General features: G+C 46.2%; 1 protein-coding gene across 7 annotated transcripts in view; it reads right to left on the bottom strand.

The window, feature by feature from the left end:
• Positions 1 to 26,782, bottom strand: part of BCL9 (BCL9 transcription coactivator) — a 59,489-nt gene that overhangs the window by 8,290 nt on the left and 24,417 nt on the right. Inside the window, exons 1-6 of one of the 7 annotated variants that reach the window (XM_051619348.1) lie at positions 22,650 to 22,764; positions 6,893 to 6,975; positions 3,591 to 3,897; positions 1,692 to 2,008; positions 569 to 758; positions 12 to 111 (exon numbers count right to left, since the gene is read on the bottom strand). In XM_051619348.1, coding sequence (XP_051475308.1) covers positions 12 to 111; positions 569 to 758; positions 1,692 to 2,008; positions 3,591 to 3,643 — 660 coding nt within the window. In that variant the 5' untranslated portion in view covers positions 3,644 to 3,897; positions 6,893 to 6,975; positions 22,650 to 22,764. Of the gene's footprint in view, positions 1 to 11; positions 112 to 568; positions 759 to 1,691; positions 2,009 to 3,590; positions 3,898 to 6,892; positions 14,571 to 22,649; positions 22,765 to 26,782 lie in introns of those variants that run through there. The other 6 variants (XM_051619313.1, XM_051619324.1, XM_051619333.1 and 3 more) reach the window with 6 other exon arrangements.

The following is a 26,782-nucleotide window of genomic DNA, read 5'->3' as shown; positions in this document are numbered from 1 at the left end:
GTATTCCCTACCAAGGGAAGAGTGTTTCGTTCTGCCTTGCTGTTTGAGATGTTCTGGATATGGAAGGACACGATGGTTTCCACCTGTCCCTTCAGCACAGCTTCTGCAGCCCTGCAAAGACAGACAGGGAGATGCACATATCCAGTTGAAGCTACAAATCAATTTTTCTTAACCGCCCTCCCTTCTATCCTTCAGATGGCAGAAGGGAGAAAGACTTAGACACACATATTTCACTCTAGATGAGTAGCAAAAGAGAACTGCTTACGTCGACAAACTCATCAGTATTCAGGGTTCATGTCTCAGTTTAAGCCATCCTGGCTGCTACCCACTGCATGGATTGCAAAACAGTATCTACCAGCACTTGCCAAAAAAACCCAAAACACCTTGGAAGAATAAATAATCGCTTCTCAGAAGGCAAGAGATAGTGACATTCTCCCCTTCAGCATCACCAAAACAAGCAATGACTTTTTGCTCTAATTGATGGAGGGAGCGCACTTCAGAATCTGTAAAAAGGGAGCACAAATATAAGCCCTGCTCCCTGAAGACATTCAAGCAGCTGCCTACTTACTTGTTGGCCATCTCAGTAGAAAAGACATAAACCACTTTGGATGGAGTTTTCTGCCCACTTCCAGGCTCCAAAGCAGCAGTCAGGCCATGGGAAGGTGTGGAAGACCTTGGGGCTGAAGCATTTGAAGGAGTCATGGAGTGTGGTGTGTGCTGAGAATCTTGGGACTTCACATGATCAGCAGAATTGCAGTCTGGAAGGGGAGAAAGAGGAAAAGATGCGAATCACTATATTGGAAGCAATTTGGAAAACATTTCTGGAAACCAATCAGAGCTCGTCCTCCTCTGAAATTTCCCGCTTCTCCCTCAAGCACCACCAAAGGCAATTCTTCTGTTACACCACGCATCTTCCCTCTAATGCCACACTGTCCTTCGAGCAGCACAGGGAGAAAGTTCATCTTGTCCCTTTCAAGGCAAGTGGCAGTTCCCAGAACTGAGCTCTCTGAATTCTCTAACGGCCACACAGAATAGCAGGAAAATGATACACTAACGTAAACAAATATAAATATGTCTGCAAACAAGGAGAACACTCTGTGCAAAACTCTATTTTTTTTTTTCCTTCAGCCACCTTAGCCAGATGGTCTAGCAAATCGACAAGAAAGGAAAGATGGAAAACTACTCATCTAGTCTGGTTTTGCATTGCCTCACAGAGGCAATGTTGGAGCCAGGAACAGAACACAGAAATCCCAACTCTCTGGCTTGTGTTACCGGTCAGGGTGCCACAGGTTATGTTACCTGTGTTGAGAAAACAGGCTTGCATATTGTTCAAAACTCCAGTTACAAGAGGAGTTCCTTAAAGGCCAAAGGCCAGAAGGAAACCAACAGGTTGCATTTGTACTTTCAAATCCTCTGGGGGAGGTTCAGAGTTACAAAGAACTTTCCCAGTTCCAAAGGAACTTTCCCACCAGAGTCAGGTCTGCACTGTAACTGAGCATGAACAGGACATGTACCAATGCCAATACGACAACTTCTCCTCCTCAGTTGCTCTCCAGACCTTTAGTCTTCATTGCCTATAACTTACAGAACCTCAACCAAATAAATATTTCAATAACACTCGCATAATCCTACATCTCACAGAGGGTTCAGACTAATTGTCTGCACTTGCACACGAATCCTAACAAACGTACCTTTGATTTCAGGGTCGTCATTAGGAGTCCCAGCTTCCCTCTGTTCAAAGGAGTCTGCTGAAATGCTCCTCTCTCTCTTCCCCTTCCCCTTGGCACCATTTCCAGCCCCATTCTTCAGCCCCATGCTCCCACCTGGGCCAGGGAGCACTTTGGGAGGGTGACCTCCACTTTTGGGGTCACAGGGAGAGGGCTGAGATTGGCTAGTGGAGCCCCCTTGTTTGCCCTGGTTGGAAAATTTGGAATCCAGCTGGGGGTTGCCAGACGGGGACATCACTGTAGGGGGACGGACCATCACCTCCTGCTTTGATTTGGGGCTACTGGGGACAGAGCAAAAAAAGGAAAAGGAAATACAAGTGACAAATCAGATCATTGATTCATTCAACCCTGTACGAACAGGCTAGGGAAAAGCAGAAAAAACCACTTCCACCTTTGCAAGCTAAGACAATTGCTGACAAATAAAAAAATGCCTGCAAGCTTAGAGTCATGCAGGTGCTTTTTTGAACATGCCCTGAAAGGGTTATTATCCAAGATGGGATCTCATTGCTCAAGAAGGCACCAGGGCAAGCTACAGACCTGGCAGATCCCAGGAGCTGCTGTCACATGAGGACCTACCTCTGGGGCTTCTGTCAATAAAGACAACGGTTTCTATGGGCACAGAGAAGTGCCTCACACCAAGACCAGCTCAGAGTAAACAAACAAGGCACAATAAAGTTCACCTCACCACTTTCCTGGACCCCAACTATACACTGCAGCTCTGAGCAGAACAGACCCCCCCGCCCCCTCCCTTGCACCTCCCTATCCAGTTCTACAGGGAGCACAAGGAAAACGCAGCATTACTGCAGCATTCATCATAAGTTGGGGCGAGCTGCCAGGAAAACACAAACCTCTGACCGTGAAAACAATTAAACCAGCTACAACCTGCCTCTGAATAAAAGAAGGATACCATCTCCCTGCACACTCCTGCAAAATGGGGCAGATGAAGCTTCTTTAATTTGCCCAAGGAGATTCAGTCTTTCCTTCCCTCTTCCATTCAGAAAATTGCATCCTAAAAATATATTGTTCCTCTGGGTTTTACAGACATATCAGCCACTCCATCCTCCTCACTCTTCAGTTACTCCATGGCTGTCAGAATTTTTGCACTGTCTTCTCCTCATCACTATCACTTCCAACAGGCAGTGCTGGCTAGCAACCTCACGGTAGGACTCACACAAGCCACTTCCTCCTTTGGACAGGTACCTGACTCGGAGGCATTCCCTCTGAATTACTCTTAAGCTCCAGATGACCTCTAGGAGTAAATAACCAAACTTGAGAATGCTGTCAATCAGACCATTTTAAGTCCCTGAACATTGCTTCACTTCCATAGTTTTCCCCCTCCAAATTAGCAGAGGAGTGATGCTGACCTGCTGCACTGACAGATGAGTGATGCAGAGTATCTCAGTGCACAGCTGATCAGTTCTCCAGGCTGTTCAGGACAATAATATGGAGGAAGTGTTTGGTGTGAAAGTACAGACAGAAAGACCTTCAGCTGCCCAACTACCCCTTGGGAAAACAGGTAATTAGAAAAGGGGCAAGAAAAAAACAAAACAAAAAACAACACCAGATAGAAACAGTATGTTTACTCTCCTTACAGCCTATTCAGACACCTGATGGGAGGGAGGAGGATGCAAAGAATAGATAATTTGCACCTCACGGGTTTAGAGCTTTCAGCTCATCCTGAGCCTAACAAACATGGAGGCTCAACTGCAGTGTGAAGCCACTGCTCAACTACTCAAAGGTTCAGATGGGAGCACAAAGAAGGACCAGTAAGTCACACATACCAGCCCTTGGCTAATCCTGCAGCAGATCAGAAACAGCATCATACAACAATCCAGAGCAGCTGATCACAGGCTCTTTCCTTACCTCTGTGTGTTGCCTGACGGGGAGTTCCTCACTTTGGGGTTACTGGAATGCATTGACAGAAATCCTGAGCTCACAGTCTCACACGCAGGCAGATGGGCTCTCGTCAAGTTCCTCTGGGGAGTGTGCCGCCAGAGGCAGCGTCGAAGCACTTTCTGCCACCCGCTTCTCTCAATGCTGGCTGTCTGCTTGCCTTTTTTCTCTTTGCTCCTCTCTGGTTCTGCACTGGGCACTTCCCTCCTGCAGCTCCAGCATTCTCTAGACGCGTGCCTCCTGCTGCCCAAGGGAAGTCTCGCATCTCCAGGGCACACTGTTCAAACCACCCCACAAGAAGAGAACAGAAAACTAGTGAGGAGTTTGCCAAGCAGATGTGTGTGGTGTGAAGCAGTAAATGGCAATTCTTCACCCATTACTGATTAGACAGGAGAAGAGCTTTCAGATGGCTCAGTACAGCTGTGTTTTTCAACCCAGAGGCAGCCCTGGTTGGTCATTCAGTTTACAGGCAGTGAAGCAATCTTCCCTTCATCCAAAGCAAATCACTCTGGAGTCAACAAAACAGGGAAGCGCCTTGTGTCTGGACGCTTTGATTCTGCATCTGCGCTCAGCTTGAAGACACCTCACAGCAAGTCAGGAGGATGCCAGAATTACAAATACCCAACATGACTTAGCTATCCAGAATTCCCCTGTGAATGGCCATAATCTGATATTTCTTAAGAACATAAACTCTACTCAAATCTTTTTCTGTCTCCTTGGTCCAATATAACTAGACATATGTTCAATGATGTGCACCAAGGATTCCACACAAGGAGGAAAATAAAATAAAATGCCTTCTTGACCACCTGTAAGCAACCAGCTATACTGTGATTACTCTGAAAATACCTGAGGTTAGTCACTCATTATAACAATTAGAAAGGCTACAGATCACTAAAGAACTATCCCTCTGAATTTGCTCAGCAACACCTACATTGACTATTGAGATTTTAAAAAAGAAAAATCAAAACCACAAAAACCCCAAATATAAGCATTTTTTCAGGTTTTTCCCAAGAAACAATATGCATGATGCAGACAATAAGGCACATAAATTGTTTCTGGAAGAGGTATCCATTAAACATTACTATTTATGTCCTTTGGGCTAAATTATTTTGGAACAAATTCCTGTCTTGTTTTGTGTTTCAACAAAATCTCTCCTGCTCATCTCACCTACTCAGATGCAAATCCACTTAATTTAGAATCTAACTGAGATTTATTGTTAATGTATTAAGCATTGCTAGTTAAATATTACTCAAATGTAAATATTCCCAGTATTCCTTCTCAGCACCAAAGAACCAGCTTCTTCCTGTGTGTATTAAATGAAACTAAATAAATCTCACCAGACTGGGAGTGTCTTGAATTTTAGGAAGAAACTACTGTTCAAATTGGACTTAGGAAACAAAAATTGGTTTGCTTACAAGCTAATGCAGGAAGATTAAGAAACACAGGCACTGTATGACCACCTATGGCCATGGAGAGTTATGAATAACTTGTAGTATTGAGCACCATGGTTTTTCAGTTCCCCAAATTTATGTTGTTCAGAGGTTGTACCATTTCACTTTTGAATGACTTTGCACTGCTGAACTTTATAACACAACAGTACTCCACACTGCAGTTGTTCCATGAAGCTCTGCATCATCTCCCAAAATTCTCTCTACCACATGCCTCCTTCATAAGCCAGATAAATGATCCTGCTCTCTATTCTCACCTCTACCGCACTGCACAAACCCATTAACGTGGGGAAGGCTTGCGCAATAAAGGTCTCATCTTTAATGCCTCCTATTAGGCACAATCAGATGAACTCCAGTCTGAGCCACACACTCCACAGGATTCTCATGCCTCTCTGGGACTATGAGCTGGTTATCCCATGGATTTTGAAAACAATGTTGGAGTTACTTTATTACTATTATTACTACTATTGTGCTGTAATTTGAGCCAGTGCTATACAGATACATTACAGACAAGAGGGAATATCCTCCCAAGTATGTAAATTGTACCATCTTTGCATGCAAATTTGGCTCCTATGTCTGTTTTGACAACAAAACCATAACATTATCAACAGCACCCAACTCCATTTATCAGGAGACTTATGCATCTATAAGTGGAACTCAGTGATACTTCAGGGTCCTCACTTAAGGTGAAGGTATGACTGAAAACATGGTGAATGTCAGATGAAAAAGAAAAAAGGAACAATAGCATTAAAGTGAGCAGAACTTAATACTAAAAGCAGGGTGTAGATGCCTGCATGATAAACATAAGTATTCTAGTTGTTTCATCCTCTGCTATTCCACTTTTGATATTTATGCATTATCATGTTTCCTTTAATTATGAGAATTTTCTCAGGCTCCTGGTCTTGCACAGTGCAACGAGGAAACAAAGAATAGAATCAGGATCACATCGACATCACCAAACTTTCAAGTACTTCACAAGGGGGTGGGGGAAAAAACCTCCCATTTTTTAACCCTACTTTTTTATTATCCTATACACACGTATCTTCCATCTATTAGAACTGATGCGCTCTGCAAGGGGAATGTGTTTTTCAATCTCAGTTTAAATTTTTTCTTACCAGAGCGAGCTATAAAGGACGCATCAATGTATTCATTGGTGAAACAACAGCAACTCAACTTCCTCTTCTCATTTCTGCACACTGGGAATGTACCATCCTTTATAATGTGAAATGGAATGCCTCATGATTTTTTCTAAATGCACTTCTAACATATGTATGTCTGGGAATCTAGGGTTCAATAATGGAAAAGCTCTAGAGAAATGTACTTTTGCAGCTGAAGTCTGCCTGCCATAGCAAAGCCTTTATCATTGCTCTAAAATTAGAGGCAGGGTCACTGGCAGTGAATGGTTAAGCCACTTTCCAAGTCATTTTGGCAAGCTACATCCCAGGCTGTACTTTCAGGACTGCTTTAAGACATGCCAGGTAACAGCTGCAGGGAAGAGGGATGGTTCAACTGGCTACTTACTCTTACCACCTCTCTCTGGACCAGATCGGGGAAAGATATGAATGGGAACTAACCCAAGGGAAACTGCAGAAGTCTATTCAACTGAATTAGTCCCGTGATCTGGTTGATCAGTTAACAACATCAGTGCCACTGCAAGCTCAAAGGAGGAGGTGAGATCAGTGAGAAGTAGCCTCACCCTACTAGGCTGCACCTTAGAACTTGAATGGCTTAAAAGGACTTCAAATCTCAATAGCACAGACAAAAGAGATGGAACCACATTTGTGGAGATACAATAGAACCTCGCCTTTACAACAAGTAGCTTACCAAGACCCCTGGTGTCACGACACAGCACTACTCATTGTGGAGGCCATGAGCTGCGAATCACTCGTTTCACAAGAAAAGATCACCTGGAAATAGAAGAAAGAGAAGAGTTTCACCAACAAGGCTGCACAGCCAAGCTGTGTGTCCCTCCCATGTGTCCAGACAAAGCAGCAGAGGAATCAAAACTTGCTCTGAACTACTAACAAGGGAAGTCTCTGCTCAGACTGGCAAGATTCATCAGCACCAAAACAAGCACCATGAGACTGGAAGAGTCTGAAGATGTGTGCTGCACATGGAGGGGAAATAGGTCAGACCGGCTTCAGCACTCCCACATTTGAGTTAGCTGGATTCCCATGAGCTCATCTGTGCTTAGAGAAGCTGGCACAAAGCTTGGACATGTAACCTTCCCTTCTCTGCACCACCTCTCTTCAAAGGCTCACCTTCCCCTCACTATGAGCCCAGCAACTTCTGCCAAACCCTTGTGTTTCTTACATTAAACCTCCCCCACAGCCAGACAACGTATAAATAAAAACATCAAGCACCACATAAAGCCAGGCAATTGCTCAGTCACATCTAGGGGAAAACCAGGCAGGTTTTAGAAGGAAGAAGCACAATCAACTGTTCTGGCAGCTCCTACTTCACATCATTGTGCTAGACTAAAGAGAGAAAGGAATGCAACCGCAAGCTTTCCCAAGTAAGAAATACTGCAAGTTTGCTCAAGACAGAAGAGTCGTACTATGGTTATCTTTTATAACGCCAAGAGTTCATGGCCCAAGAAATGATCAGCCACACTTTCAGTAACGGAGATAACCTTGCATCGACTATTGTTCACTCACATGTTAGAGCAAGTTTAAGTGTCTGAAAGTTCCATAATACAAGGAAAAAGAGACTCTGAGGCATGGCTCAATGGTAAATTTGAGGTTGGTAAAGCAGCTACCTGCCAGCTTCTCCTCTGCCCACTGTGAAAACTGGAGAGGCTGCAAGACAAGTGTGAATCCAGACAACATTCCCACCTTCAGGGCCAGCATGGTCTCTCAGAGCACTTTTAACTATTTACACAGCATGGACAGCCTTGCAGTTAAAGTACCACTGAAAACTGAAATCACTACCAGAGGTTTTCTGTGTAATCCCAGTGCATTCTGCTGACCAGATCTCCCAACAGGAACACAGGAGCTGTTGAGAGGCTCAATTAGTTACGCATTGTGAAACCCTGTGCGTATTCTCTTCTCTCCAACATTCTCCAACTATTATTTACTGCAGCTTCACCTTAATAATGTAGCAATGCACTGCCATGTAATCCACTTCAACAAAACCAAACTACTAAGCTAGTCCCAAACAATGCAGCTACATTCTCCACCCAGTCCTGCCAAATCAAACACTGAAATCATCAACGTGATAGACCATCCTTATCTAGCCAAGTCACACCTGCAGACAGAAGCTGAGACAAACACCTATCGCAACAAGCTGCTTCATCCAGTAAAACCTACCACAGCAGCACAATCATCCCTGGATCCAATTATCCAGTTATATCTCCTCTCCCCATTTTCCTGCACCCCACCCAACCGAACAGTACAGGCTATGCTATGCCAGTGCCAATACTGACACACCTCTATCAAAGCAGTGACAAAAATCACCTTTTCCCTTGAAAGGGAAAACACATGAAGACCAGCACACATCAGGATGGAGAGGATCTATCACGGTGGTCTGGGATCTATTGCTTGAAGCATTCAAGTCCAACTTGGCAAAGCACAGGAGCAGGGTAGCCTTACAGACCACAGCTCTGGACTGCAAGTGGGACACAAATGATCAGATATGGTCCATCTTCAAGGCAACGCTGACAGTTATTGCCATGTAATTCCATTCTCTGCTTTGTCATCTCTGTTGCTCACCTGCAGGGTCTTAGCCCACAGTCTGTGCAAGACAGCCTGCTTTACAGTGAATTTAAGAGCAAAAGGGTGAGAGCATGTACACAAGCAGCTAACACCACACAGTAACTAACAAACCACAAATGCATATCTTAGCCTGCCTTTTGGTAACTTATTAATGATCCAGCCCTGTACTTCTATGAACTAGCCACCATATTATTGTATCGCACACAGAAGGAAAACACTCAAACTAAGCCCTTAAATAGCAAAAACTTGATAGTGACTAGTGGTTAGGTACTTGGGAGATGTACAGTATTATGGCTGCTTCAGCTGCAGTTATCTGATTCACTTCTGTCTTTTCTCCCTCTTTGAGATGGAGAATGTTGAGAGATGAAATAAAGACATACCAAGGAGATAAAAGTATCAAACTTGTGGCCTGACTGTGACACCAAGCATTAAAGGCAAGAAACCTCTTTTTCCATGTACAAGAAAGAGCACACTTCTTTTTTCCCTGTGGCCTTTCTGAGACTGTCAGTCTGTGCTAGACTGAGGGTGGCAAGAGCCCAAAATCATCATGGAAAAAAAAGGCTAGAGACCCACTGCTACTGAAAACAAATGACGACTTTGAATGCAAGCTGAGCTAGCACCCTGAATTGTAGCTGTGGTAGTGGAGCAAGAGAGAAAGAGAGGGGAGTAAGAGACTGCTCTGGGAAGAGCAGTGGCTTCAGGAGGGACCGAGAACCAGGAGCAGGAGCTGTTTGAGCAACTGCTCATCCTCACTGTCACCAGAATGCAAACCTCTGCATGTGCACCCACCAGCATATTCCCAGTGTGACCAGAGAGATGGGGTAATGCAATGAATCAACTGACGGGATCCTTCAGCGCAGTTTTACTGGGAAGGGCACATCCTACTCCTCTGTCCCTCATTCAACCACAGAAGAGGGAAAACAGCTACAATGGCAAAAGGTGACTCCACTACACCCAAGACAACCCAAGAGTTACCACTGGTTTTCACATGCTGCACTTACCAGCTTCGTTGAGTGTTTGCTTATTTTGCACACTTGCAGTTGAATTGCACATTACTTTTTAGTACGCTACTGTTTACTAAAGTACTCGATTACACACTTCATTGATAAAGAGTGCAACTGGGAAACGAGGACACAGGAAGTATTACTCAATGCTTTAACTGAACTGTCAAGACTGCCTTAAGAACATGCAAAAGTAAAAGCAGGTAAATTAAGTGATATGAGTATTCTACACTACACACATCTCCCCATGACACTTGAAGATACAGGGACACAGGACACTCTTCAATCCCTTGAACCTGTCCTTATTTCTAGATACTGTCCCTATTAACGGCTTTTAGCTACACCTTTAAATCTGCTCCTACCTCTTAGCAAAAGCTGTCCTCCTTTCCCATGAATGCATAAAGCATGTACTTGTAATACAACTAGCATTGGACCCACCAACATTCAAGTAGGTTTGTCAAAAAATGTCACCTTTCCTGCTCTACACCAACTGTGTGCTGGACCCAGGAAAGCAACTTCAACCAGCCCAAGTCTACCCAACTCTATCCCTTCCAGCCATTGCTAGCACTTGTGACCCAGCTAAAAACTAGCTCTAGATAAGATACGACTAATTTTCAGGAGACATGTTTCCTGTTTCAGCAAAGGAGGAGGCCACAAGCTCACTGGTGCTGCTGGCACTAAGGAGGCAGTAGTGACTGATGGCACAGACATGGATAGGCTTAAGCTGGCAGTTCAAATACACTTGCATCCTTCTCCTGCCAGGTCCCTTTGCCCTTTTTCTCAAATAAGGGCAGAAAATACAGCAGGTAACTAAAGAACTGCTGTGGCTAAAGACACAGTATCAACATGCATGTCATCTGGACACAATACAACTCTGCTTGTCCAAGCAAGTCATCAGCAGATGGCCTGACTACCTATTGCCCCAGCTCTTTTCATAGGAGGGTTTGCAGACCTCATCCTTTATTCAAACTATACCATTATCACAGAGTATACTTTCAGCTGATTTGCTCACGTTTTATCTGCCAGAGTGGCGTTGGCCACTTGCACCAGGGGCACCTCATATGGTACATTGACCATACTCTATCCAAAACAGCTGCTGATTTGGGGAAAATACCATGTTCTGTCATTCCACAGTAAGTCACAAACCTGGTTTGCTTATAAATAATTTCCTCAACATCAAGAGCTAACCTGTTAATACTAATCTGGTGAGATAGCAACTTGTAGCCAGTCACCAATTTCTAGATGGTCACAACTTACCTTGAAACAGTAAGAACTTTTCTACATACGTCTTGGCAATAAAAACAACGGCATATGCAAAGTCCTCACAGTTTCACAAAGCCAAGAATTCTTCCTTACGCACAACAGAAAAATCACTGCTAATCCCAAGTCTGCCTAGCATTACCTCTTTGCTCATAGCCTTGTACCAGAAGGGACTCTGGATGAAAAGAAGAATCAAGAACTCGTCACAAAGTCAATTTGCTACATGAATGTGGGGACTACACATCAGGCAGTGTTACAACCTCCATAAAGAAAATAACTTATCTTCTATGTATGTTGTGCATGCACCTCTGTTAAGCTCCAAAACATGGGGAGGTTATTGCCCACAACTACCTCCAAACTATGAAGCACAGAGAAAGAGGATGAGCAAAGACAGGATCACAGGAAGTTAACATCTTGATCACCTCACCTACAACCACACTGATGGGGAAAGAGCATGCAAGACTCTATAGCTTTACAAGGGAGAGAAGTTAATTTGGATAGCTTAGGTTAATACAAGAATTCAGCACAACAGGATAAGCCTTCCAGAAACTTTAAAAATATACTTAACCATCCCCAAGCAGGTACTGTATTGTGGGGTCACATAAATGTAGCTCTGCTGAGCCTACCTGTGCCTGCCAATCCACATATCTTGAGCTTACTTAAGCACAGATACCCGTCCTCCCACACTTTCACCCCTCCAACTCCTATCACCACACAATGGAACATTTCATAAAGAACCAGTCTCTTCAAAGGTTTATTCAAAACACGGGTGGCCACAGAAAATCCACACTGACAAAGCACAACATAAACCCACAGGCTGAGAGAATAAAGCATTTTATGTCATTTGTCATGTAACCATCCTCTGCTCTCAAGACAATGGTATCACCACCAACTATTCTCTTCCTTTCTTCTCTCACAAGTACACAGATAATTAACAATAGCCATGATGTAAAGGCTGTTTTAGAGATTATTCGTTTTAAGTATTTACAAAACAATACTAAAATAGCCTTTTGCAATAGACACATTGTCCACTACTCTCATAACCATCACTTTTAAGAACTGTGATTAAAAGTTTTTTTAAAAAGACAACTACATGTCCATTAAACTTTATTTTCAGTGTATCTAACACCACCTCAGTGTGTTATTAACACAATGGGGATGAATGGCTATCCTAGACAGTATCTAATTTTGTACAACTCTTGCCACAAGTCCTTCCCCAAAGCAATGGAGTAGACAGACACTTATGAGTGGATTCAAGGTGTTTACACCTGAAGTCCCTTTCAAATTCCCATTATTTAAAAAACAAACAAACTTACGCAACTCTTGTGTTCACCTGGGAGCAGAACAACCTCTTGTCAGACTTTGCCACAGTTCCAGAAATCAGTTTTGGGGAAAAAGCCAAAAGAAAAACCTTTTTTAAAAAGGCAAAGCCTAAGCTACAGCTATCTGCTTCTGTACAGGAATACTACAAAGACTTCCCCTTGCAGTTCACACCATTTCAGCTTCCCGGGCATTAGCAGGGTTTGCAGGTTGGCCAGACTGCTGCCAGGGCATAAGGCACACTGTCGTGTACCCCACAGCATGCCGTGACGTCACGCTGACCTCAGCTTAGCCTCGGTGTTCCCCAGCACAGCTGCCAACACCAGTTTCAGCTCCACCTATGTTAGCAATGCTGGGAGCAGTCTATGTACACTACAACTGGAGTTTGAAGCACTTTACTTGGAGTGTCACTTACCTTAGCAGCTGCCTGTCTGCTCTAGAGCTCCTACTATTGTTAACATTGATAAAAGATCAAAAGCTCCAGCAACAAGGGATTTTTCAAGAAGTGTTTTAATAGTATTTCCCTAATATATGACAGGTTTCTGCATCTTACTACATTATGTTAGTTAACAACCCCAGCGTCAGTCAGTATTACATGCAGGAGTACAGTGGATAAGACTAGAGTTTTCCACAGGCTGCTTCCGTGGCTTTGCCTTCTGTCAAAACTTCATCTGCTTTTTGGGAAGTAGGTAACATGTTCAGAGACAGAGGCAACCTCTCTTCAACCTTACTACTCTGTGTTTACTTTTTCTAAAATGTAAAACATCAGCATGAACCACCGTAGGTAGAAGACACCAGCATCAAGCTTGCCAGCAGCCCATTCTTCATAAGCTAATCTGTGGAGAGGTAGGAAGAAAAAGAAAACAATAAAAAACCAATGTGGAAATAATGGATGGGAGGACAGGACAAAGAAGACACCAACTTGTTCTTCAACATGTAGTAACACCACACTATTTAAGCAGAAGGCTTGGGAGAAAGAAGTTACCTATCAGTTCAGCACAGAAAAAAAAACAAGCTCTTTCTCTTTTCGTTTCAGCATCCCTTCACCTGGCTTAAGGAATGAAAGATAAGAAACAGTCCTCAGGCATAACTCCTCAGGCTGTAATCTTGTCAATTTTCATAAGCTACGAGCAGCCAAGATGGGTCAAGACAAGACAGACCTCCTTCAAGGAAAGCCCAGTGCTACAGCAAGCAACAATTCCCAAGTATGCTGCAAGGGGACGTCACACAGGATGCCCGTCAGAATTGCTGGGGGCAACCAAAACACCTTTCTTCATGATAACCTTCACTTTAGCAGGTAACTGGTCTCTCTCACCCCAACCTAGCAGTTTTTCAAGGCTTCCCCAAGCATTGCTGCCTTCCAGTGCTGTCTGCAAGACCAGTTTTCTTTCAGGACTGTCACCATCAGTTCTCCTTCTGCTCTTCTCCCTTACATGAACCTTCCTGCTGTCTTACAATACCAGGCACTTGCATCTGGGGAGCTCAGCACTGCAAAGCAGACACTCCCACAGGAGCAGAGCTGAAGAACCACTACAACCCGTGCAGCTTACTGCTGGGTAAGATGCATGTCAAGGGGTATGTGCTCCTGGTGCACTGAACCTCTTCCTTCTCTGGTTTCAGACCCCACTACGCATGTTAGATGCAGCACAACCTTTAGCAATACAGTGCAGTGCCTCCATATACTGGTCTCCTAGTCGTTAAGTGTAGGATCTTCAAGAGTTCAATGACTCTTCTAAAGAGTAATGCACTTCAAAGAACTCCAGCAAGCAAAGACTGCATGTATGCAGTACTTCACGATGCTACATGATTGTATCAAAGCTGCTGGGATGAAAAACCGACATTTGATAAGTAACATGAGGTCACCTAAAAGATCTCAAAACACTGCATGTAAAAAATGTTACTTTGACAAGAAATTAAGCCATTGTAAAATCAGGTCTATTATCAAATCTACTGCTTTGACATGATCTTATAAAAGTATGAAAAGTATGCAATTCCAATTGCTGCGGGATCCTCCCTCACTCAACACAAGATGCAAGTGTTTAATATTCTAGTTAGCCACACATGTACAGCAAAGCCTAACGTAGTTCAAAGTATTTACTGTACTGTATAAACAGAGCTCTATTTTCAAAGAGCCATAACTGTCAAATCAAAGCTAGCTTTCACAAGAACATTCAGAAGCATTTCTGCTGGATGGTGGCTATTTGCCTGACAGTTTTAACTTTCTATCCCCAACCACAAGAAGGTTAACTTTTTTATTTTAACAGATATATTTTTTTTAAGAGACAGAAGAAAGCATTTTCTTGCTAACAAGCTGTCAAGCCATTTTGGCCTAAAGTTCTTTACTCCCTTTTCATACATACATGTAAGACGTGGTGGAAAACTTCCAATTCCCCTAGGAAAAGTGTTTCTCCATACAGAAGACTGCCTAAACTCTACATTGTAACCACCCTCACTGTAGAAGCTGTGGCCGCTCACCTGAACAGGCTGCAGCTTTGTTTTATATTACACTGCAAATACATTTCTAATCAATCCTCAAACAAAACCAGATTGGTACATAGATAAAATACTGCTATTTCACAGGCAGTGGAACAACGATATCAAAACACCTGAAAAAAGTCAGTTTAGCAAAATGCAGAAAACATAGCTCTGAGGAACCTGAAAAAGGGTCTACTGCTTGATCTTCCTCTGCTGGTTTTTTTATCAGCAAACAACTAAACCAGAATTTTCCTTCAGGTTTTGTGTAATTCTATACACACTGCAAAGGTGGCAAAGATGGCTTCGTGCAATATACACCAGCAGACGCACAGATTTAAATCAATTCACAAAGCATAAGTAACATGGCTGAGTAGTTAATCGCAGACACATTAGGAGTCAGCTTCTGTTCTCAAGTTCACCACCAAATCCAACCTAACCTGGTTCTACAAGAGCCCATGGGCCCCAGCACCCTACTGATAAGGTAAAACAGGTATCTGCACCCATTGTTCAGAAGGCATAGAGGACAACAGGCACATGGAAGCCATCCAGTGACACGAAGGGTCAACAATTTAAAGCTCCCTTGCTTTGCTACTTACAGCCCCATCAGAAAGCTGAGCAGCAAGAATACAGTAGCATTGCTTTCTCAAGAGGCCAAACAGCCATGAAAAAAAGAAAACCAGCTCAGAATAATTGCAAACACTGGGAGTAGAGCAGTCAGCTGCAGGGTTATCCATACTAGAATCACAACTGCTCTGAACTGAATACAGAAAGCAGTGAGCTCTCCCTCAATTCTATATGCAGTTAAATTATTGTGTGCATCATAAACTATTTTTGCCATAGATCATACCACTAAGGAACACTTAAAATCAGTATTGTTTTCAAGAATACAGCACCCAATTTCCAGCAAACTCTCAAGAGGACATTGCTCCATCACTTCTCAGCCCTACTTTGTTGAACGAAATTCCATCACTGGTAAAGCATACTTTCCATTTTCCTTCCTTCAAAATGTCATTGATTCTGTCTAGGCTTTAAAAAACAAACAAGCCAACACCTTACAGATCTACTTTTCACCTCTCTTCCCTAATCCACAAGCTTCTTTTCTGAGAGACCAAACAAGGGAAAAAGCTCACCTCTGCTTTTAAGTCTGTCTGATAAAAAGGGATCTTGGAACATGTCTATCTACTCTAAAGAGATAACATTTACTCTTCAGATATAGCAAACTGCAATTTCATAACAGTCTTTAAAAGAAATTAAATTAGTGTTGTCAAAGTAGATCAAAAACAGAGCCGAGACCCAACTCTGCTGAAGAGCAGGTAAGAACAACCCAAAGAAACAGGAGTAAAACAAATGTAGTCGGGTAGCCACAGTTCACTTTTCACAATAGACACAATTTGGTAGCTGAAACCAGATTCAGGATGGGTCACCAGGATCAGCCTATGCAGCTCAATGGCACATCTCACACACTGGTCTCAATCAAGTTTCCAGAGAAGAACAGGAGAACCCTGCAGCAAACCCAGGCAACCCAAGCTGTTCCCTCCCTCTCTTTTCCAAGCACATCTGTTAGAGAAGAATAAAAATCTAGGTTTAGACCACAGGCTTAATACTTCCTCCAAAATGTCTACTGTCACTGATTATAATTGAATATTCTTCATTTTCCTACAGACATCTGATCCTTTTTAACTCTTGTTGAATTCTTGCTCCTGATGTTTCTCACAGCATGAGTTTCACTTCTTAATTGCAACCATACTAAACAGTCTATCAACAATTTACACTACATGTTCTGTATCATCAGACAGTCTTAAACTAGTAGAAACTTTTGCACAGCTAAACCACCACACTATTTTTACCCTGTTTAAAGCTTCTTAAAGGGGGTTTCTCTTTTTACACATTTAATATATGTTCCGACGAGAAACATTTCTGGCAAAAAGAACAAGGTAAGCCGAAGGAACTGTTCTGAGGCAAGGGAAGCTGTAATAAACAGGTGTAAATAACATCCAGCCAGTTGAGCAGACTCTTACGGGTATAGTTAGATGAGCATTCCTTTTGGCAGCAACACCAGCTTAAAAAACTGCTGCTACCAATATTTACTTCCACCCCTGCACCACACTGTCTGATGTGCCCATACAACCATTTGTGTGGCCAATGTTTGGCTAACAGAAGCAGGCTTTTGTTTTTTGTTTGTTTGTTTGTTTGCCCGGATGCTTACAATCCGGATCAGTTCTTTGATCTGTTTCAGCACATCGTTGCTCCAGCAGCAGTACCAGAACACACAGACGGGTGGTGCAGTCAAAATGAGGTCTCCTCACAGCTAAGTCCAGCACCAAAATAAATGCTCACAGGTATACTAACAGAGTGCAACTAGGCCTATAGGTAAGGCTATAGTCACAAAGTATAACCCCTCTTCGTCAAAAAAATAAAAATCAACATTGGAACAGTTCAACTGGATTCAGCACACATTAAGATGTCACCTTACATTTTGCTATTGTCGTTAACTAGCATTTGTAAGACCCTGTGGTCTTCAAGGCCACTCTTTCAAAATTTCCAACAGATGGGGTTTTTTGCTCAAGCTCTTCAAGATTATCTGGAATTCCTAATTCTGAATAAGGTTGCTGTTCTTCTGCACTTAAATAGTCTCTACCACAAAGGAGGTCCAGCTCCAAAATTATTTAACTTTTAAAACAGAAAACCAACAGAAAAGTAAAGCTACAGGGGGAAAGCTATTTTAAAAACGATAGGCAGAGCAGTGCTCAGACAAATATTTAGAAATGGCATCTCCTTCCATTCACAAATTGCTCTGAAAACCTGAGTTAACACCTTCATTTTGCCAGCAGGAAGACCAGAGGGACTCCAGCAGAGCTTGTAAGCAGGAAATCCAAGCCCAGAGCAAATCTTGCTGGGTTAAAGGACTTTGCATGTATGTAAACAGACCACAAACCTTACCAAGGCACAGATATTTCTGTGAAGTCCAAGGCCACACAGACTAGATAGAAGGATTTTATGAAGGCTGCCTGCATCACTCTGAAGAAATCCTGGTGAAATTCTAGAAAGCAGAAGAGATCAAACCCTGCTAGGTAGCACAGCTGACATTTAAGTTTGGAATTAGTCTGAATACTCATTTGTGTGTAAACTACTCCACAAGATAAAGTTGTGAGTTGCCTTTCCCCCCCCCCCCCCATTGAATTTACAAAAAAACAACGAAATTCCTAAGCCACAGACACAGTTTGTAAGGCAACAGAATTGACACAGCATGTCAGGAATTCAAAAGGAAAAAAAAAATATAGAAAGAAGCATGTAGAAATAGGTATGGAAAGTCAATATATTACAGAGTAGCAAGCTTTTGAATAGCTAGGAAATAGAGATCAAAGGTACTCGGTTCTTATGCACCTCAAACATATAAACTGTTCAGAAAAGCTGTTGTATATTAATATTTCAGCCTTGTGGCTTATAGTTCCCTTAGTTTCTATATTTGGATATTTAGTGACAAATGTAGTTTCTCTGGCTGTGGACTAACCCTAACTGAAAACAATCCAAGTACGTGAACTGTAAAGATGAAATGCAAGATGAGGGGGGAGGGAGTGGGGGAAGCACAGGGAAGAAAGAGTCCACACCCTTTGTATTCATAATATACAGAAGAGATCTACCAAGTTTCTGGTTGTATGAACAGAAACCTACTTACTTTCTTTCACATGAAAATTCAGGTCCTGCCTAGGTTAGAAGGCTGTGTTAGCTGATAAACAACTTAAACTGATTACAAGAAAGGAAAGCAAGACACCTCTCCAAAACCACAAAAACCTTAAAGGACATCTGTATGCACACCCCCAGCCCACAAAAAGATGGTTACAACAGTACTGTAATAATCTAGCTACTTCCCTCACACAAAGAGTGGGTCACAGTTTCTCCCAAAACATCTTTGTTTCATCTGTGAGCTAAACAATCTGTACTGGGAAAACTATAGTGGTAAATCAGAACATAACTTTTACCACACATTGCAAGAACCAAGTACATATATACACACACAAAATACATTCCCAAAAGAGCTCCTAATGTGAACGTGACCAAAGATGAGCAGCTGAATGGGAGGGGGACTTAGACAAAAACTTGTTTAGGGTGGGGTTTTTTTTGTTTGGTTTTGTTCACACTTATTTAACGTCAATGATTGATTAACGTTTTGGATAAAGGAGGTCTTTGTTAGTGATTCAGCATCTCCACCCCTTCAATTAAGGTGTTAAGAGTTCACAACAGTGCAGCGAGACCCAATATCCCCAGACCCCTCTCCACAAAAAACCCCAAAAAAACAGAACAACAAAAAAACCACCCACCCCACTGGGAAAATTCCAAAATCCCAAAACTGACATCGTTGTTAACTCCAACTTAAAAAAACGAAAGCTGCCTTTCTTTTGTTGTTTGAGGAGGGGCCTGCAAGGGAGACGGGAAAGAATATGAGCCCTTGAGCCATTTTTATGCTCTGAGTACGAAAAAAAAAAAATAAAAATGACATATTCATTAAAAATAATCTCTTTAGAGATCACTGTTTAAAAAAAAAAACACACAACAAAACAAACAACAATAAAAAAACCCAACCAAAACACACCACACAACAGTTATTAAGCCAACTTCTCCAAAACGGCTATAATATTTCACCAAAGCAACTCCCGTGATTCCCAGGAGAAAGCAGATCAGTCTGCTATGAGATACAGGCATGTGCACTTCTGCTAGCACAGCTCTGCTGCGAGCATACTATGAACAACAAAAACCCCTGTGGGTTACCCTCTGTTTAACTGCACCAGCTCAACACCTGTAACACCCCACTGTAGACAGCAATGGGGCATTACAGACGCGAATATAAAGCAGGGGAGGCAAACAAAAAGAAGACAGGAATAAAGCTGTTTAGCTACGTTAATTCTTTCATTCCATACCTTGTGATCTTTTTTATTATTATTATTTATTTCATGTAATGCCCTGCCTAGCTTTCAAATACTTGCTTTTGTAATATTTTGGGCAATCACTGACTGTTCGCTTCCAACAAAAAAAGAAAAAAAATCTACAACACTTTTCCTTCCTCCTGCTTTTAAAGCCCGATACATTTAAGGATGCTTGAGAGCATCCTGTGTCGACTGTGTGGGCTTTTCCTTCGAGAAATCGAGGACAAAATACTTTCAAGGAAACATAAAAATGTTACTGGAACCCCTCAACATTGGAAGAAATATCTCCCCCACTTCCACCGACTGTATTTTGACAGTAAAGCAACTAGTCATCAACAGGAAGGTTTAATGAGACAAATGAGACTTGGCACAAGCTTTTCTTCTCTGCCCCAAAGTCAGTGAAGCTAATGCCCAAACCATGGAGAAGCTGTTAGCTTACAAGGTAAGAGCTACAAGACTTGATGCTCCTCTCCCAGAAAGCAAGGTTCATTTCCAGACCAGTTTTAGAGTCCAAGTGAATTTTGGCATCTGGAGAATAAAAGCATCTTCCCTTTCACATTGGTGGGCTTTGAACTGTTCCACAACCAGCTCCCAACTGCCATTTCTTATTCCATACTTTCTTTGCTACATGACAACTTCCTGATTTCTCATTTTGTTTACTATTAAACCACTAACCACGTAATCATCCCACCTTAATGTTTTGTACCCAAATAACAACCCACAACTGACTGTCACATCAGATTCTTCCCATCTGTGTTCTCATGCTTTATCTGCCTTCCTAGAGTAACATCCACATTCCACATCCCAAAAATTCAATCATCTGAAGCCTTGTTAATTGCATCATCCAGTCACCTACACAGTGGCCTCATGAACAGAAAACTGAGGGTGCTCTCTCTCAACCTAGAAGTGGAGCCTTGCTGTTTGCATGCATCTACCTGTCCCACCATTTCCCTAAGCATTTTTGGAGTCTCCAGTGCTGTCCATCCGTTGTCCATGTGTGTGTGTCCCTCCATCCAACCCTTAGCCTCCTGAACTTACATTATCTCTACAGGTTTAGCCCCTCTTACCCCACTGACTGTCTCCCATACCCCCTTTGCAGTAGGCCAGGACACAGACTCCTTCTCATGCACAGATGCACAATGCCTCTTCTCTACCTAGTAGAAACACTTCCACATAAACACAATTACCCCATCTTGTCAGATGCTGCTCTTCCCCACTATCCCTATATACAAGATCCCCTCCCATGCCCTTGTATACCACAAACTTCTCTCGCACAACCATCACACATACCAGTTTGCCACTACATGCTTTGCTTCCCTGTATTCCTTCCCAGCTCTGGACCCCCACAAGTCCCTTTCCAACAATGTCCACCACCTCACTCATGCTGAAAGCACTTCTTACCCCATATTCTGGCTCCCAATGCTTCCCTGTATCACAATCCCAGTCCCATATCCCTTTCTCCCCTCAATCACTCAAGTCCCCGCTCCTCACATCCTCCCATCACTACATCCACCCCCCACATTTCTTCATCCACCTCTCCACATCCCTTCCTCCAAACACCCATATTTCAGTACTCCCTGCAACAAAGCCCCCTATCCCTTCCTCACAGAACATCCAGATGATCTAATACGCCACACACCATCTCCCACCCCCTCACTGCATGCTTCACCTCGTACCCCAGTCCCTCTGTGTGTGGATTGGCTCTTGCACACCGGGTAACAGACCCGCTTTCGGGACATCACCTGCATCCCTGTTGTAGACCTTCATGCTCCAGCCCCTCACTTCAGCTCCACTGCAAAGCCCACACACCCAGGTCCCACCCCACTTGCACCACCATCTTTCTTCTGGGATAGCCCACACCCCTCATCCCCAAGAAACTAGCCCGGGTGTTGCAGCCCCCTCATATTCTATATCCCAATCCCTCACTGGGATGAAAGACACAGAGCTACCTCTCAAATTCACCCAACACTGCCCTCTCCATCCAGCACAGCCCCTAGGGCACCCCAAGCACACTCAGCACGCCTCAGCCCAGCCCAGAGCACTCCAGGCACCCACTCCTACAGCACGGCCTCCAAAGCAGCCCAGTGCTGCAGTCCCCAGGACAGGCACCCAACGCCCCAACACGACCCAGGGCACCCCACACACCCCTGCCACGTGGCCATCCCACACACCCCAGAGCACCCCACACAGCAGAAGTCCTCTAGGGCATCCCCGGCACCACAGTGTGTGTATCCCAGGCACCCCTTCCACGCAGCACAGCTCGTAGGACATCCCATGCACCGCAGTGCAATCCAGGGCACCCCACACATCCCTAACACACAGTGCGACCTCTACGACACCCCCTACAAACCAGGGCACCCCCTACACCCCTGCACATAACACAGTCCCCCTGCACCCCCGATGCAGCGGAAAACATTCCATATGCTCCTCCACACAGCACCGCCTCCCCATGCACCCCAAAGCACCCCACACACCCCTCCACAGCAGACAGCCCCCGGGGCACCCCCCCACCCCTTCACTGGGGGCCCCCCCGGCGCACCTCCCGCACACCAGGGCATCGTCCCACATGGCCCTCCACGGCGCGCCGCCCCGGGGCACCTCCCGCATCTCAGAGCATCCTCCAACCCCCGCCACGCCGCACACCCCCGGGGCACCGCACACCCCTCCAGGCAGCGCAGCGGAGCCCCCGGGGTACGCCGGGGCGCCCAGCAGAGCCCCCGGGGTACGCCGGGGCGCCACCGTCCTGGGGGCAGCGCTCCCCGCAGCAGCCCCTCCCGCAGCACACACACCCCCCCCCCCCCAACCCCCCCGGGCCGCCCCCAACTCTCAAACTTTGGGCGGGCGGGCGGTGGTCGCCCGGCGCTGGCCACGCCGCCTCCCCCTCACTCACCGCCGGGCCGTGGGGGAGGGGCGGGGGCCGAGGCTCCGCTCAGCCCCGGGCGGGAGGGGGCGGCGCAGCGTCTCCCCCCGGCGACGGCGGGTCCTTCCCCCTCCCGCAAACACACACAGGCTCCATTGTCCGCCAGCGCCTCCCCCCCCCCCCACTCCTTCCCGCACACATGGTACCGCCCATCGCAGCCCCTCTCGCCCGCTCCCCCCCCCTCCCCTCCTGCTCCCCCCCCCTCCCCCCCGCTCTTCCCCACACAGCTTCCCCCGACACCCCCCCCCCTCCTCCTCCCCACCCCCCCCCTCCCGCCGCGTCCCGCAACCCGGAGAGAGGAATGGTACCGCCCGTCGCGCGCGCCCCGCCCCGGGAATGGTACTGTCCCCTACTCACTCCGCCGAAGGGACCGCCTCGTTCCTCCCCGTTCCGGGCAGTGGTCTCGCCCGCCCCGCCCCTCCCCAGCCAGAGGGCGGGGGCTGCGCCCCGCACGCCCCCCCCCCCCCCCCCTCCCTCCGCACGCCCCCCCGCACACGTTCTCCTCCCGCCTTCGCCCCCCCCGTCGCGGCGGCGGCAGCACCGCTCGCTGCCAGGGACAGGCCTCCCCCCCGGGCCCGCCCAAGGCACCGCCCCCGCCCCCCCCCCCCCGGCTCCGCCGGCCGCGGCGCCGCCCCCGCCATTACCGCGGCCTGTCCCCCGCCTCGGGGCGGCCCCGCCTCCCCCTCCCCTTTTTTAAAGGGACCGCGCGCCCAGGGCGCTCCTTAAAGGGGCCGCGCCTCCCGCGCACCCACTGTTCCCAACTCCCCTCCGCCGAGCCGGGAGCCCGGGGAGTCCCCTCCCCCGGCGGCGGGGGCTCGGCGTGCCCCGCAAGCCGCAGGGGCGGCGCCCGGGGAGGGGCGGGTGCGGGCCCCGGTGGGCGCGGGAGCCGCTGGCCGCCCCCCCCCCCCCCCCCCCCCCCCCCCCGCGCTCCCGACCGGCACCCCTAAGGCGGCCGTCACCCCGAAAGGGGCACAGCCCGGAGGGACCGGCTGGCGGGGAAGCACCACGGAGCGGCCCGCTGGCTCCCTCGGCCCGCTGACACCGAGCCTGGAATTTCCCTTCCACGTATTTCTGAAGAAGGAAGGGGAGAGATAGGCCGGCCCTGGGCAAGGCAGGAAGAATGCAGTAGGGAACTTGTGGAGGAGAAGCACGTTTCTTCTACCTGGTAGCGGAGAAACTTGGCTCTGCCCACCAGCGGGTGGATGGAGCGGCTCAGAGGTCTGAGGGTGGAAAGCACCGGGTGAAGCAGCAGCTTGCAAGTAAACAGGGAGGAACCAGGCAGTAATGACAAACAGATACAACGTATCAGCTCCTAAATACGCTCACGGGCCCTATCCTGAATAAAACGCTCCATGTTTGGAGGATTAACCACCAATGTAGCTTGAAACCGGCTGGCAGTTCTGAGTTTTCAAGATCTGTAGCAATCCCCCGCCCTTTTCAGTCTGCGACTTTCTCTATCAAAAGGGCACTTTCAACATCCACTAATCCTTTCCCTTCACTTCCACAAAACGCTCTTAAAATGGGCGATCTTGCCGGCCGTGAGGAAGAGCTTCCCAAACCACCCGCGGCACGCAGATGCAGCCCAACACGAGAAAGATGCCTGAATAACCTGTTTTGCCGATACAACAGAAGTTAATAGAAATGCAGATTTTGCTCTCCCTTTATCCTCAAACGACCCAGTCTTTACCCTGTCCAACTCCCACTTTTAGATAACCCAGTTCTTCGGAAGAAGACCCTTTCAGCACCGAGCATTCTGACTACATCACTCGGGCAGATAAAACCACCTCCTCGCTCAGCTCAGCCCCGGAAGGGGCTTTTCTTCTTTCTTCTCCCTCCCTCCTTGCCCATGCATACTTGGTAACATTGTTAAAGAACTCTTTACAGCTTCCTGAAAGTGCAACAGTAGCTAATTCGCACCTCTTAGCCTAGTCACACACTCTTCCTTCAGGGGGATGCTTCGGAACTGCGGTTCTCAATCCCTTCTGATTTGCAGATCAGCCCTCCTAAACATCTCGCGCTGGACAGACTTTCAGCCCACCGAAGCCTCCTCCTTGCTTCTCTCCATTAGCTTCTCCAGTCAAGTCCTTCGGGCTATAAGTTCCCAGAATCCAGAACTGGGAGGGGGAAACCGTTTGTCTCCGGCCAGTCCTCCCAGCTCACCCACCGGCGCTCGCCCTACCTCTACCTTTCCAACGAGCACAGCAGCGCTTCCTACAGCTGAAGTGTTGGTGAAACCTGACTGATGAGCTCCGCTAGAACAACCTTTGTTCCCATCGGTTCAGCCGGCTCCTTTACCTGATGTATAAACCTTCTCTATTTTCACACTGACACAAGTTTTTTTTTAATATAACACCTACAATTCCCTTCTCCTTTATGCATGCCCTATCGCATAGGGCTCAGTCCACTGAGCCCAGGAAAGGCTGCAGCAGCCTGTGGAATACCCGCTCTCACCAACATCAGGGACGCATCATGGTTCACTTAAAAGGAAGTTTGTTTCCCTTGGGCAGGAGAGGCTAGGGTTCTCCTAAGGAGCCTAAGGAAGCCAGGCACCCATCTTCCGTTTCCTGAAGGTACCTTTGAAAATCCTGGCCTGTGCTTGAATCCTGGCACATGCAACAGCAGCAATAAAATATGAGGTGTTAGCTGACTGCCTGTTTTGTTCTCCTCCCTCCTCTGACCCGGCACTTTGCTGTCTTGTCCCTTGCAGGGTTGGACTGGGGAAAAGGAGCATAAAACGCTACTAATTCGCAGATGCTGTGGTTACTCCAACTCCCCTCCCATCCCCCCGACCCCATCCCCCCACGTTTCAAACAGTTATAAATGACTGTGCAACTCTGCAGGCAGCGGTCTCAAATAACCACACCAAGCCTCTCCCCTCCAACGGCTTTATGTCTCTTCCTTCCTCTCTTTGGGGCTCTGGAAATAAACTATCAAGGTGTTTTGCTTCACTCTCAAGAGTCAAGTTGCTACTTCACCCACCACCACCTTTGGGAATCCACCACAGGAAACCGCCACAAGCAGTGAATTCCCAAGGCAGGGATTCTCAGCTAGAAATCCCTTCTGCTGTCCTTGAAGGGTTTTACCATGGGAACTGACAACAGGCTCCCAAGTGATCTTAACTGTGATGACAGGTTGTAAGGCAGGAAGGATTTCTGGTAGTGGAGGCCCAGACCACAGGACTGCCACTGCCAACCTAGAGAGCATCCCTCTGTTCTGGGGCCTTGCCCTGCCTTGGCCAAGTCTGTAAAAGCCGCCCCAGAAAGGCCAGCTGTCCTGGCTCTTTAGAGCACTCTGGCAAATCCAAAGAACATCTTGGAAACATTACAGCTCTCACCACACTGCCTACAGTCTACTTGCAACACCCTGGCTGCAGCAGGGACAGAACATCAGCCTTTCTATTCAAACGCAGGGTCCTCTTCCATTAGAGCAAACCAAGCCTAAGGAAAGTTCTTCAGAGCAGACAGATCAGACGAGATAGGCCAGCCAGCAAAACAGATTTGCATTACACTTTCTATACATGGTTCACAGCATGGCACACCCCAATCACAGCTTTTATTCTCTTTAAGGGCCAGGCCCTTCAAACACTTAATTTTACATGTGTAAGTAGAGTCCCACTGAAACACAATGGAGCTACTCATGCAAATAAAGTTAAGAGCATGTGGGGCTGTGGCTCCATTTCACTATTCCATTTGCAACAGCCCCGGTTTAAGAGGATCCTGCCGCACTCTCTCAGTTACTGCCACTCACTTGTGCCAGTTAAACTATTTATATAGCCACACATAGAGGTAAGCAGTTTAAATGATCCAACTCTTTTTTAAAAAGCCCTACTAACAAGAACAAATCCTTAACACCAAACCAGCTCCAATGTAGCTCTTCATCCCCACAAGCAGCTGAACTGGCACAACTGGAGGAGGTGGGAACATCTGAGGAAAAGGAACTTTGGAAGATGGGATTGAGGGCAGGAAAAATGGCAACACAGAGCCTTAGCATGTGAAGGCTGGAAGCATTACTCTCTTCTGAGGTATACCCTGCTCCTGACCATCCACCCTCTAAAGCGAAGCCTCTTCTCCAGGCATACAGCCATTCCACATGAAACAAGTTTC

This window comes from Apus apus, chromosome 1, assembly GCF_020740795.1.
Source record: "Apus apus isolate bApuApu2 chromosome 1, bApuApu2.pri.cur, whole genome shotgun sequence".
NCBI lineage: Eukaryota > Metazoa > Chordata > Aves > Apodiformes > Apodidae > Apus > Apus apus.
Note: the sequence above shows the minus strand (reverse complement) of the source record. Positions and strands in the feature narration are given on the sequence as shown.